The sequence below is a fragment of the Camellia sinensis genome, chromosome 5, assembly GCF_055761805.1.
Source record: "Camellia sinensis isolate YWXY chromosome 5, ASM5576180v1, whole genome shotgun sequence".
NCBI lineage: Eukaryota > Viridiplantae > Streptophyta > Magnoliopsida > Ericales > Theaceae > Camellia > Camellia sinensis.
Genome location: NC_138965.1, coordinates 117,951,207 through 117,965,271, shown reverse-complemented (window position 1 = coordinate 117,965,271; position 14,065 = coordinate 117,951,207). Strand labels below are relative to the sequence as shown.

General features: G+C 37.7%; 1 protein-coding gene across 1 annotated transcript; it reads left to right on the top strand.

The window, feature by feature from the left end:
- The first annotated feature begins 9,110 nt into the window (after positions 1–9,110).
- On the top strand, positions 9,111–10,094 carry LOC114291804 (uncharacterized). The gene has a single exon (XM_028235674.2). The coding sequence runs from the start codon at positions 9,504–9,506 to the stop codon at positions 9,927–9,929; it is 426 nt and encodes a 141-aa protein (XP_028091475.2). The 5' UTR covers positions 9,111–9,503; the 3' UTR covers positions 9,930–10,094.
- The last annotated feature ends 3,971 nt before the right edge of the window (positions 10,095–14,065 follow it).

The window sequence follows — 14,065 nt, the reverse complement described above, 5'->3', positions numbered from 1 at the left end:
GGACTGGCATGTTTATGTATATATAAACAAGTTTTGAAATCTTCTATCCCATGTACATTATCACAGCTCATTGGACCTTGTCTATTTTGTATTATTGCTTCCGCAGCCCTTTATTATTTGCTAATCTGTTCAGAGGCCTTTGGTAATCCACGGATTACTGGCCGGTTACGGTGCTAAACCTACAGGGACGTGTTTGGGTCGTGACAGTGATGGAACATCGATGGAGCCTATGGAGGTCACCCGATCGCCAGTGAAGCCGACTAGCGGGGTTTGGAGAGAGGATAACTTTTCTACTCCGACCTTGAGTTGGCGATAGGCGCTCAGAAAGATGATGTCTGAAGAGCAGCCGTTGTCGACAAGCACCCGTCTAACTTTGTAGTTGGATAGGAGAGCAGAGATGACGAGGGGGTCATTGTGAGGGTAACGAATGCTTGTGCAGTCGGCTTCTGTAAAGGTGATGGGTTCAGACCATTGTTTGGGTTGTTCGAAGGGGCGATCTAATGTCGTGACTTCCTTATCAGAGCCTTGTCTGATTGTTCTGAGTTCGGCTCGCTAGGCCAAACGAGATGCCCTTCGCATGCTAGCCCGCCAGCGATGACTCTGATCTCTCCGACCGGGGGGAAGGGATTTCCTTGTGCCCAGGGTTGTGGTGGGGGCCAATCATTGTCTCGCTTAGGTTATGCAGGTTGTCAAGAGAGGGGGTATGTCGGCGATGGTCCCCCGGTGGGTCAGTCCTTGGTCGTTGCTGGGGACAGACTGTTGTGAACCAACTGAGGTGCCCCTGGCATATCAAATCCTCTACTTGGTCTTTAAGGTTAACATATTCCTCAGTGTTGTGGCCGTGGTCTTGATGAAAACGGCAATACTTGGATTGATCTCGCCGGTTGGAGGGAGACCATGATGGTTGGGGCCATTTCAGGTTGTAATCTCGTTGAATCTGGTTCAAGACTTGTTCCATGGGGGAATTGAGATGGGTGTATCGTTCAAACCCACTGGGCGGTCGGGTAAGTACCGGTCGATCGGCTCGAGCAAGTCAGTCAGTATATTGAAGGAGTTGCTATGTATATTGGGAGGATCTGGTTTCGGGTTCCTTTCTTTTGTCCTTAGGGGTTGGATTTTTAGGTGTGGTATCTTGGCGGGCTGTCAAAGAGTCTGCGGCATTCATATATTTTTGGGCTTTGGAAAGGAAGGTGGCCATGGCGGTCGGAGGGTTTTTAGAAAGGGAGAAAAGGAAATCGGATGGTCGTAAACCGGTCATGAAGGCTGTAAGGATGACATTGTCGTCATTTTTCGCCACCTGTAGGGCCTCAGTGTTGAAACGGGTGATAAAGCTGTTTAGTGACTCGCCTTCCGTCTGTCGGATATTAAGCAGTTGAGTTACTGGGCGCCGCTGGCGCTGAGCACCAATGAAATGGCTCCGAAATGAATCACTGAGGTGTTGGAAAGTAGAGACAGGATCCAGCGGTAGCTGACTAAACCATAGTCGAGCCGACCCCTTAAGCGTCACGGGGAAAGCCCGACACATGATCTCGTTAGGAAAAACATAGAGGATCATGAGGGTCCTGTAGGTTTCCAAATGGTTAACCGGATCCGTTGTGCCGTCGAAGGTGTCAATCAAGGGCATTTTGAACTTGAGGGGTAGGGGTTTGTCCCTGATAGAGGCGACAAACAGGGTGTTGGCTATTGTGGAGGATTTATTCTATATGTTCTGCATGACTCCTTGAAGCTGGAGTTTCATGGCTCGGAGTTCCGCATCCCAAATAGGAACACTGTCCCCTCCAGAGTGCAGTGGGGGCTAAACACTACTAGCCTTTCCTTCAGGGGCAGGTGCTTGAATTGATGGATGTAAACCCCGAAGTGGTGGGTTCATGTCTTGATGTGGGGCTTGCAGACTCTTTAGGTTGGAAATGTGGGCTTGTTAGAAAGGATGGCTCGGGGTCTGTTCTCGATTGAGAGGGATGTCTTGTGGTGGTGAGGGAGGTATAGGGAGATTTCGCTGGAGTAAAGCGTTGATCAAGGCCTGGTTTTGCTCGGCCAAGTGGTTGATGCTGTTGGTGAGCTTTGTGAAGTACAGAGGTGGGTTGTTTGGGTTGGGAGGGTCGGCTTGGGGATCGACGACATTGTGCTGAGAAGCCATGGATCTCATTGTAACCATCCACCTCGATGGCAGGTAAGGAGAAATTATCGGGAACGGGTCTCTGACAACAATGAGCACAACTGTTACCCGAAGTGGCGTTTCCCGCAGACGGCGCCAACTGTTGATGTTGTTGATCCAAGGGAGGGCGAGTCGACCCAATCCACGCTTCCAACACCTTTCACTGGTCTCGGGGCTCGCTAGTGGTGCCTGTAAAAAGGTCCAACGGGGAATGAGAGTCCCCCAGCGGGCCCTCCGATGATCAAGTTAGAAAATAGGAGGTTGACTGTGCAGAGAGAGAGAGAAGAAGAAGAATAGAGAACTTAACCTTTGATGTGTCTTGGAATCCTCCTTATATCCTTTGTCCATCATTTCCTTGTCCACTCCAACCTATCGTGTTGGCCGAAAGTCTATGCTCTAGCTTGCATTGTTCATGGTGAGGCTGCATGTTCCGACGTGAAAGGGTTGTCGCATTTAATGTTGTAGGAGCATCATTAATAGCTGATGTGTGGTGCAATAACTTTGCAGGATCTTTGTCTGCTTATGTGGCTGATTACCTGCTTGACAAGTGTTTAGATGCCATTAGTTCCCGGTTCAACATTGGGTTTTTAAGAGTGCTGGGCTTTAGCACTTGAACCGTGAATTGGACTCTAAGTCGCGGGCCAAAACCATTTGTGGGCCCACTGATGTCAATTATTATAGAATTAAGGGTCTTTAGAGACGAGACTAGCAATCTTAGGGAGAGGTGATATTAAAATCTAATTGTATAAAATTGGAGATAGAAATATTATTTTACCTTTCACTTTATAAAAATAATAAAATATTTTATATAACAAAGGGTTTAAAGGAAGTTTATAGATTTATTCCCATACAACTAATGTCACTATACAGAGGGTGTTTTTTTTTTTAGAAGGTGGAGGTCATGACCCTCTACAAAATGGGAACATCACGCAACATAACCTGCACTAAATGCTCAGGAACCCCAACCATCCAAACTTGCTTCTCTGGATCCTCCTTAGCCATTTGAGCCAATTGATGAGCCATAACGTTGTCACTCCGTCGCGTGTGCGAAACACAGAAACTCGAAAATTGCTTACTACGATCGATGGCATATTATAAAAAATGACCAAACGAAGCACTAAGATGACTATCTTCTTGCATTGCCTTGACCACAGTAAGGGAATCACCTTCCAATTGAATGTTTGTTAAGCCCAACTCTGCTGCAAAATTCAGAGCCTTGGCAGCAGCAATAGCTTCAATACAATCAACCTCCATCTATTGTGGAATTTTCTCCGATAAAGCTGCAATAGGTACGCCATTATGATCACGAATCACAACCCCTACCCCACAGGCCTTCTGCCACATGAACATGGCCCGTCGAAGTTCACTTTAAGAATTGCCCCAATCAGCGGTCTCCACTTCACAGTTCCCTGAGCCACTGGAATACCACGCACAGTGGAATGAGCCCGCTCAAAATCTCGCACTAAATCACACACCATTTGAACTGTCGCAGCAGCTAAGTGAATGACATTACTAAAAATAGCTTGATTCCGCGATGACCACAAACACCAACAAATGGCGAAAAACAAACCTAGTGTGGCTTTATCCGTCCGACGTCCAACTCCATATGCCTAACCCATAAAGTCACCACCAACACCGTGATCAAGCACAAACGATATCGGACTTTGATTCCAGACCTCCCACGCCCTCATACAACCCCATAAACAGTGCATTACCATTTCTGCTTCATCCCCACATCCATCACACCTATCCTCCGTCAGTATATGTCGATGCTGAAGAACTGATTTAACCGGTAGAATATTGGAACAACACTTCCACGCAAAGACCTTAATCTTATTGGGAATGCGAAGGCTTCATACTTGCTTCCAAAACCAGATAACATTTTGCACATCAAACCCAGACCCAGACCCGCGCGCCTCCCGTACACTAATATTCATTTGCAAATGATAAGCCGATCGAACCGAAAACAGCCCATTCCTCGTATAGTGCCAAACCAATTTGTCGGGAATGCCGTAACAACAAAGTGGGATTTGCTGGATTGCCTCCACGTCCATCTACACTAATATTTATTTGTTTATTTTTTTAGATTATATTTTCTTTTTATTTTTTTTACAATTTTTTTCATAAACAGTGAAAAAATATATTTATTTAAATTATTTCAAACAACTCCGGAATATTTCTTAGAGATTAATTGAGAGGCGTGTAAATTGGCCCAAACAACCTAAGTCATAAAAAAATGTATATATATATACATATCAAGTAGGTTAAAAACTAGTAACTTTTTGTTTTTTTTTTTTGTTTTTTTTTTAAGGGTAAATTATATTGACACCCTAAGGTTTCTGTTTAATACAGATCGTCTCTCACGTTTGAAAAATTACATTCCCCTTCTTAAGGTTTGTAATCTCATTACAAATTGTCCCCTAAATTGCTGATGTTATACTTTAAAATTTTCTAAATGACCATTTTACCTTTTTCCTATCATTTATTCTATCATTATGACTATATTTTACAACTTTGTATCATTAAATTCTACCTAAATATATTCTTATTGAATGATGATATACAAACATAAATTTTATATAAAATTTTAAAACACAATAATATAGTTTAATGATGACCTTTCACTTTAAAATAAAATACTCATAAATATGATTTATATTTACATTATCACTATCACAATCACAATATTTTTATAATATTTTGTCACGACCCGCTCCCCGTACCCAAGGGTTAAGTATCGTGATGGCCAGTAACTAGGGTTACCTGTAGCCAATTCATAACAAATCAATAAACGCGAGCGGAAGTAAAATTTAAATAAAGGTACCAAAATAATCATTGGAGCTTCTACTTTTATTACAAAATGTATTGACCCAAAAAGGCCGATATTTACATATAAAAATATCATAACAAATATTGTGTGTGTGTCTATTTTGCAGCCCTGCATCTAAGACTTTCCAGAAGCTATTTCTGAATTGCATGTTTCCTGAAAATTGGTAAAAAATTATAAGCACATGGCAGAGTGAGAAACATTATACTAAGAGTATAAGGGACATGAAATAACCATGGATCGTTAGTTAGGCCAAAACGTTTACATAACTCAGTTTGGTAAATAAATCAGTAGTCACCAAATCATTTAAGTAGCAGAAACTGAAATACATAAATTATGTCAGTAAATGACCATAACCATGGTACAGAACAGAACAGAGCAGAGGTCACAGGAGTGACAATAGAACAGAGGTACGGATTCAAGAGGTGGCTCGTACGGATTCTAGAGGTGGCTCCCACAATAGTGTAGCACTTAGTTCTGCACAGCACTTTGGTCCGCACAAAACAGAGGTCAATGGATCCAGGACAAACAGAGAACCACAAAGTGGCCAAACAGAAGCCGATGGTTATTTAAGTCCCCTAAGGCATGGGACTCCCGTGATGGTACTTACAAAACATAATTGTTTATAAGGTCATAGTCAAATATTCTTTAAAAGTAAAACAAACATATCCATGGGTTTCCTTTTAAGCAAATAGGGTTCAGAAGATAAACCACGTAACTGAAATCTTTATAAAACATAATTTTTATTAAAAACATAACTTGTATAAAATAGATTTTGGTAAGTCAAAACATACGTAAAATACATTTTGATGACTCAAGATATAATATAACTCACCTTAACTTTAATACCTTACTCTTTCTTTCCACTATCGATCCCTTCAACTCCCACTATTCTTTTCTTTTTCTTCTCTTTTCTTTCTTCCCTTTCTTCTTTCTTTTCTTTCCTACATTCTGATCCCTTCTTCCCTAGTTATAGGAAAGTGACGCCACTAACAAGCCAACACGTGGCCAATCCGTATCTCCCGCAGAGCTGCTTCTTAATTCACCTGATTTGCTTGTTATCAACGAAGATTTGTATTTATCTTAAATTTAGAGTAATTATATTTTGACCCAATGTTTTGATATAATTATATAAATTAATTAATTCTTAATTAAATTACATTTTATCGTATATTAATAAAAAATTATTTATTTATTTTACTACCACACCTATTATTATTATTATTATTATTATTATTATTATTATTTATATTATCTATATTATTTTTATTTATATTTTGACCCCTAAACTTTTAATAATTATATTATTTTACAAAATTACACATAATAATATATAATAAATTATATATTTTCTTAACTGAGATTAAATAATATTAGTATAAATTCTATAGAATAATTAAAAATCTCGGTTGTTACATATTTTTTGTATGAATTTTTATATATGAATATAATTTTTCATTTTTATTTCTACTATCATTTTTCTTTCTCGTCTATACACCCATATTTATTTCAGTATTATCAAATACCATCATTCACATTTATTACAATATTAGTGAATTTTTTTATTTTTTTATATTTGCTGAATTTAAAAAAATCACAAAATATTATACTTTTTAAGTATATCTAGATTAAGTATATCTAAAAAATAAAAATTACTTAAAATATTAAAAAAAAATATTCAGCAAAAATAAAAAAATATATGAAAAATTAAAAAATATATTTTTTTTTATGTGAATTAAATCAAATAAGATAATTGTTATTTATCTTAAAATGACATAAACAAAATATCAATATTATTTTATTATTTTATATAAATAAAAATTAAAAGATAAATATATCATTTTAATTTGATAAAAAATAAATATAATTTTTTAAATGTAAAAAAAGATTTGGATTAAAAAAAAAACTTTAAGAGGTGTCAGTGATTTACCATTTTTTAAAAACGGTGTAAAAGAAGTTAAAAATTGATATACTTAAAAAAGTTAAAAATCGGAATGCTACTTTTAACCTCATCCACAAAAGAAAGGGAAAATCGGTCTAGGGTCCCTCTTCCACTTTTCGTAATGGAAGAGATCCACAAAATTATTTTTTGATGTCTAAGGTCCCTAAACATATATCAGATGAAAGTTTCACTGGCTCATCTCTTTCCACTCACTGAAAGACCTCTCGATCGTCTTCAACACTGGACAATTCAATTTACACAAACTCAATTTGACCGATTCAATGATCGGAAACTCCGAAACCAAACTTCAATTAGAAACCCTAGGTTTGTCCGGGATTCAACACTGCGATTACGGCCTCAGTTGGCTCTGGAGGAGTTGTAAACAGCTCAAGAAACTCCAATTGCGAAGCTGCTATGCAATCGGCGATGAATCATCACTCTCATCGTTCGTCGAATGCTTAATTGGTCTCCAAGAAGTGGAATTGTGGACATGTAGGGCGATAATCAACGAGGTTCCTCTTCCTCCTCCTCTTTCATACACTTTCTCATTCTAGGGTTTCAAGTTCTTGAACCCCTTCAATTTCATTTTAATTCGTCATCCCCTGTTTTCCCTACTATTCCGTCAAGCTTTTACAGACTATTTCATACACTTTCCCTACTCTTCTGTCCCTAATGCTTTAGATTTGCACCTTACAATGAACAAGTGTGATGATCAATCTGGGAAGCAAGATGCAAAAGAACAAGAAATGGAAGAGGAATTTCTCTGTGATGTCCAGAGAAAATTCGACCAGAGAAATTCTCTGTGAAATGTGAAGTTCAGAGAAAATTGGACCAGAGAAATTCTCTGTGAAATGTGAAGTTCAGAGAAAATTGGACCAGAGAAAATCTCTGTAAACTAGAATTTCTCTGTGAAGTCCAGAGAAAATTCGTCTAGAGTCTCTAGATCGAATTTTCTCTGACTAGTTGAGTCTAATTGATTCAATTTCCCCTTCTACAGCTTGTATTATATCTGTCAACTACACAAATGATGTGTTCTTGTATATGTATGCTTTTGGTATTGTTGTTGTTTCTTGGTAATAAAGTTTGTGCAGCATTTGTGCTGTTTAGTTACTGATATAGAGGTTGATGAAGATGTCGAACAAGAAGATAAACCTGGAGTTCAAAACCTCAGCATCTCTGTGTTCTACAAGAGGCAAAGTAGTCAAGTAAAAGTCCTTTTCATCTCATTATTGCTCCGAGCCTTCACTTCCAACTCGGCCGAATCCAGTGACCGTGACGATAATTCGGGCTTAAGCATTAGCGATTGTATGGAAAAGTGCTGGAACAATTGCAGTTGTGTTGGGTTCACCACAAGCAATAGCAATGCTAGTCCAGAGAAATTCTCTGGGTTTCAAATTAAGCATTCCAGGTTCCAAATTGTGAATTGAATTTTTTTTTTTTCATTTGAAGTTGAAACCAGAGAAATTCTCTGGTTTTTTAATTGAATTTTCTCTAGGTTGAAACCAGAGAAATTCTTTGATTTTTGAACTAAATTTTATTAGGGTTGGTCCAGAGAAATTCTTCCCAGAATTTCTCTGGACCAATTTTCTCTGTGACGTGAGATGATGACAATGGTCATGATTCGGCGCTGAAGAAGTTGCAGAACTCTCCCATTAATGGAAGACTGAAGCGGAAATATAAAGGCCATGAATTGTATACGAAACACAATGGTAGAAAGAATTTTGAATTTACAGCCAATACATTGTTTTTTCTTAGGAATTGGGAAGAACTTGCATCAGGTGATAAAAGGGAAGGGGAAACAAAAAAAAATCATTCGTAAACTTCTTCAAAATAAAAAAAAACATTTCTTGATTATCAGTGCACAAACATTCACCAAAAATATGCATGGTGTATGTGTGGCTCCCTCTGCATAAAATTCTGAGAATAATTAGATTTTCCAGAGAAATTTGGACTGAAATTTCTTTGGACCAATTTTCTCTGGACTGAAATTTCTCTGCACTAATTTTCTCTGGACTGAAATTTCTCTGGACCAATTTTCTCTGGACTGAAATTTCTCTGGATCAAGGTTGAGGGACCTTAGACATTATGAAAATATTGTTGATGGACCTTAGACATCATAAAAATATTTGATGTCCTTTATGCTATAAAATCATAAGATCAAGGACCTTAAAAAAAAAAAACCCCAAAAGAAACCCATATCATGCATAAATAAAAGAATAATATTAATAAAAACAAATTTAATACCATCACACACTATTAATTCCGAAACATAATCCTAGTATAATACTAATTCGTCCCAAAACGTAATTTCAACGAGTACAATCTTCCATCCCCTCCCTTCCGCTACATAAATTTGCCACCAAGGATTGTTTTTTTTTTAAAATTTTTTAAAATGTTGTATTGTGTGATTGAAATTTTATATTAAAAAATTAATTTAATTTGTTATTAAATCTCAACCACACAATAATTTTAAAAAAAAAAAAACTCAGAGCATGTTGCTATAAATTTGCAGTCACTGCACCGCTTCATAAGCGACACACACCAACCCTAGAGAGAGAGAGAGAGAGAGAGAGAGAGATATGGGAGTGGTGATAATAGACGGGTCGACAGTACAAGCCTTCGTTGGGGACGATGAACAGTTCAAGAAAAGCATGGACGAGCATTTTGCTGCTCTCGACATCAACAACGACGGCGTTTTGTCTCGATCGGAGCTTCGGAAGGCGTTCGAGTCGTTCAGGCTGATGGAGACCGACTGCGAAGTGGACGTGGCGACGCCGCCGGAGGAGTTGACGAGTCTCTACGACTCCATCTTCGACAAGTTCGACTGCGACAAGAGCGGAGCCGTGGAAATCGATGAGTTCAGGTCCGAGATGAAGAAGATCATGCTTGCCATCGCTGACGGACTTGGTTCATTGCCCATCCAAATGGCTCTCGAAGACGACGATCAGAGCTTCCTCAAACAAGCCGTCGATCTCGAGGCCTCTAAGTCTAAGAATCAGCTTTGACTCTTAAGTCGGTTTGGTTCATCCAACGGTTCAGAACTGCCTTCCTTACCTATTAAGTAATTGAGAGCTTTGTTTTTTAGTTTTGCTTGTTCTTATTTTTTAAATCTTTTATTTCTTATGCAAACGTTCCTTATATATGGTATAAATTCTAGAACCTCCTACAAACTCTCATCTCTCACTGCAAACCACCTGCCCTCGCGACGGTGGTGGCAATGGAGGGCTGTGAATAGTGTATAAACAAATAAAAGCGGATAATTGAGAGATTGGTGGATGGAAGAAAATTTTGGATTTTGAGAGATTGGTGAATGAAAGAAAAAAAAAAAAAAAAAAGTTTTGAGAGATTGATGAATGGAAAAAAAAAAAAATTAAGATTTCAAAATTGAAGATGAATATTATTAGAAAAAAAGAATGTGTAGAGAATTTTTATTTTTTTATGTGTTCATGTGTGTAGTGATTTTACTTAACGAAAATAGACAGATAGATTCGAATTTAAATTGGTAAAATTAAAATTTTAAGTTTATTTTGTTACAAAGTTTAAATCAAATTTTTTAAAGAAATTTTACATAATTTTATAAATTTAATTTCAACCAATTAATATCACTACAATAATATATAAACAAATAAAATTTATTTAACATCTCTAATCTAATATAAATATATTAATAATCTACTCACTCAATTTTGTCATTCTCACCGTTGCGTCCAACTTAACCAAAGAAACATAACCATAAAGTTTTTATTTTTTATTCTGATGTTTTCAAAACTAAAATTTAAGTAAATAACAAATTAACAAAACTCTCATCGTTATCATTTTTTTTTTTTTTTTGTTTTTTGTTTTTTGTTTTTTTGTTTTAAATAACAGTTTTGAAAATTTATAAAACAAATTGAAAGTGCTTTTCAGATAAAGTGACAAATTATATCTCGTGCTCTCTCTTGAAGAAACCATAAAGTTTTTTTTAGAAAATATACTTTGCATATATTTAATAAAGGGTCTAGCTTGTTATTATAATAGTAGTAGTCATGAGATAAGAAGAACTGATTCCTATTTAGCGAGGACGACAAGGTTAACCCCTCTGTACCCGGGACTCAAGCGAGACATTTGGGACCAAAAAAATTCTATAGTCCTGTTAGTATTAAAATTTATCATCTCTGTGGAATAGCTACAATAAATACAGAGAGTTGATCAAAGGGATGACAGAGGTGAAAATCATAAGTTCATAAGTTTCCAGTGAGAGATGGACCCTAAAATGTAAAGCTAAGTGACGCAATTAAAGGAACAGATGTGGTAGATTCAGTTTCTTCTGTCGATTCCTCTAATAACACGATGAGATAGGGCCAAACGTGGCTCAGATGTCAAGTCATAAGATAAGGCACGCAGATGATGCAGGATATGTGGTTTATTTGCAGAGAAAAAGAGTGTTGCAGCAGAGGAGCAGTTACCAGCAGTTGTGAAAATCATGGGTAGTTATACAAGAAGTGGAGAAAATTTGCTCCATGATGGGACATGTGGCAACAGAGAAGCAGCATAAAGGCTGGAATTTTGAAGGAAAGAAGGACAATCAAACACACAGCTCATATGGAATTAGAAGTAATTTAACTTAGTTAGTAATAGCTTCTGTATTTAGGAGTAGTCTGTGTAGAATTCAGCCTCTGTGGCCAAGTTTCCCTCTGTCGATTGTCATATACATTGAGCTTGTAATTTAATTCTTGTAATTAAGTGGCAAGTTTGCTTGTTCTTCAATCGATTTTCATTTTATTCACATTTGTTTCTTCGCATTATAACCTCCAAAGAAGTCCTTGAATCTGTCAAGGCATAGGACATTCAAACCGCAATTGCTTGATTTTTTGTTGTTTATGAAATTCTGGGTTTTTTGTCGAATCTCGTTTGTCGATTTGGCCCTATCCAGATTTTTGCTAACATATTTTAGCACGCCCAGTGGGACCTGTCTAATTTGGAGTGATGGGTAAGAAGAAACAGTATGAAGTCTTTGAAGACCCTGAGAAAAGGGTTGAAAATGGAGAATAGCTGAATGGTGGGCTTGAAGGAGTGCAAGACAACCTAGTTGATGGCCATTTAGTGGCTAGGCAAGAAATAGGCCAAGGAAACGGCCAAAAATGGCCAGTCTAGTTGCCCTTCTGTTGATTCAAGAAGGGCTCTTTTGTTGCATACTCAGCAAACAATTGGTTCCATGTCTGTATATGAGAACCAAGTGATGATAGATGACTTGCTGGCTTTGTTTGAGAAAGCCAACATCAAACCAAGCCAATCAAGCAGGATTGGAGATGAAACTCAGGTAAGTAAAGCACAATTTATACCACATGTGATCTCTCAACAACATCAAAATGTAAATGAACCTGTGTCATTTTGTAGGCCTCTCACACTCCAAGAAAGATATGAGGAGGGAATGACCATAAATTTTGTGTTTGAGAGAGAGTACCCTACAAACTCAGTGTTTAATCATAACTTAAATATAAATAATATGGGAGTAAGACCTAGGGGGCAACTAAGGCCACAAATGTATGGTACTCCTGCATATGGTACACTACAAGAAAAAACACTTTTGGCGACCACCTATTTTTTTTGGTCGCAAATAGTCCACTTTCTGCGACTAAAATTTAACTTTTGGCGACCACAATTTTTTGGTCGCGGAAAATCACCTTTTGGCGACCAAAAAAAAAAGTTGGTCGCGGAAAGTATACTATTGGCGACCAAAGGCTTTTTTGGTCGCGGAAGATCACCTTTTGGCGACCAAAAAAAAAGTTGGTCACGGAAAGTATACCCTTTGGCGACCAAAAAAAAAAAGTTGGTCGCGGAAAGTATACTATTGGCGACCAAAAGCTTTTTTGGTCGGGGAAGATTACCCTTTGGCGACCAAAAAAAAAAATTGGTCGCGGAAAGTTATGGCGGGATAAATTTTAAAAAAAATTATACTACAGTAATTACATGCTATTTTTCTATTTAGGCATTAAAAGTTTTATAAAATAATATATAACCCAATTTTTATGGGTTATATATATTTTTTTTTCAAATATGAGCAAGAAGTATGTTATTGGCAGAGTGGCAGAATGGATTGGGTGCATGGTGACTCCTTGGTCAGGAGTTCAAGCTCCAGGGAGCACAAAAGAATTATTTTTTTTGGGTCAAGGCGCTGACTTTTGGCGACCAACTTATCTTTGGTCGCTAAAAGTTTACTTTTGGCTAATATGAATTGGACTTTCCGCGACCAAAAAAGTTGGTCGCGAATGGTCACTTTTAGCGACCAAAGGCTTTTTTGGTCGCAGAAAACTATCTGTGACGAGGGTTTAGCGACCAACTCGCGACCAACATATTTTGGTCGCGAAAAGGTTTTAGCGACCAAATATGGTACTTTTCGCGACCAAAATGTTGGTCACGGAAAGTGTTTTTTCTTGTAGTGGTATTCCTGCATTTGATGGGCCTGGTTACCATGAACAAAGAAATAGGCCAATGAATCAAGTAAGGCCTCAGAATGCACAGGAACATGTCATTCAATAACCCTATTATGAACCTAACATAATGCATCTAAGGCCTAGAGGGTCTGGTCCTCATTTTCTTTACTTCCAACCAGAAGTTCAAGGAGGGAGACAGTAGCAGCAACATGTAGACCCTCAGGTTAAAAATAGGCAGCAAATAACGAACATCATACAAGAAATATATGGCCTAGGCTTGAGAAGGTCAGATAGACCAATGTTTAGGAGTCCTTACCCTCCATGGGTGGAAACAACTCCCATTCCTAGAAATTATAGGATTCCTAAGTTTACTTTGTTTACAGGAGAAGAAAGACAGTCAACTATATAACATGTAGGCAGGTTCATTCTTCAGTGTGGAGATCTTGGTTATGATGACAATTTAAAACTAAAACTATTCCCTCATTCTCAGTCAAAAGTCGGCTTGGTTCATCCAACAGTTCAGAACCGCCTTCCTTACCTATGAAGTAATTAAGAGCTTTGTTTTTTGATTTTTGTTTTGTTTGTTTGTTTGTTCTTATTTTTTTAAATCTTTTATTTCTTATATAAACGTTCCTTATATATGGTATAAATTCTAGAACCTCCTACAAACTCTCACTGCAAACCACCTGCCCTCGCGACGGTGGTGGCAATGGAGGGCTGTGAATAGT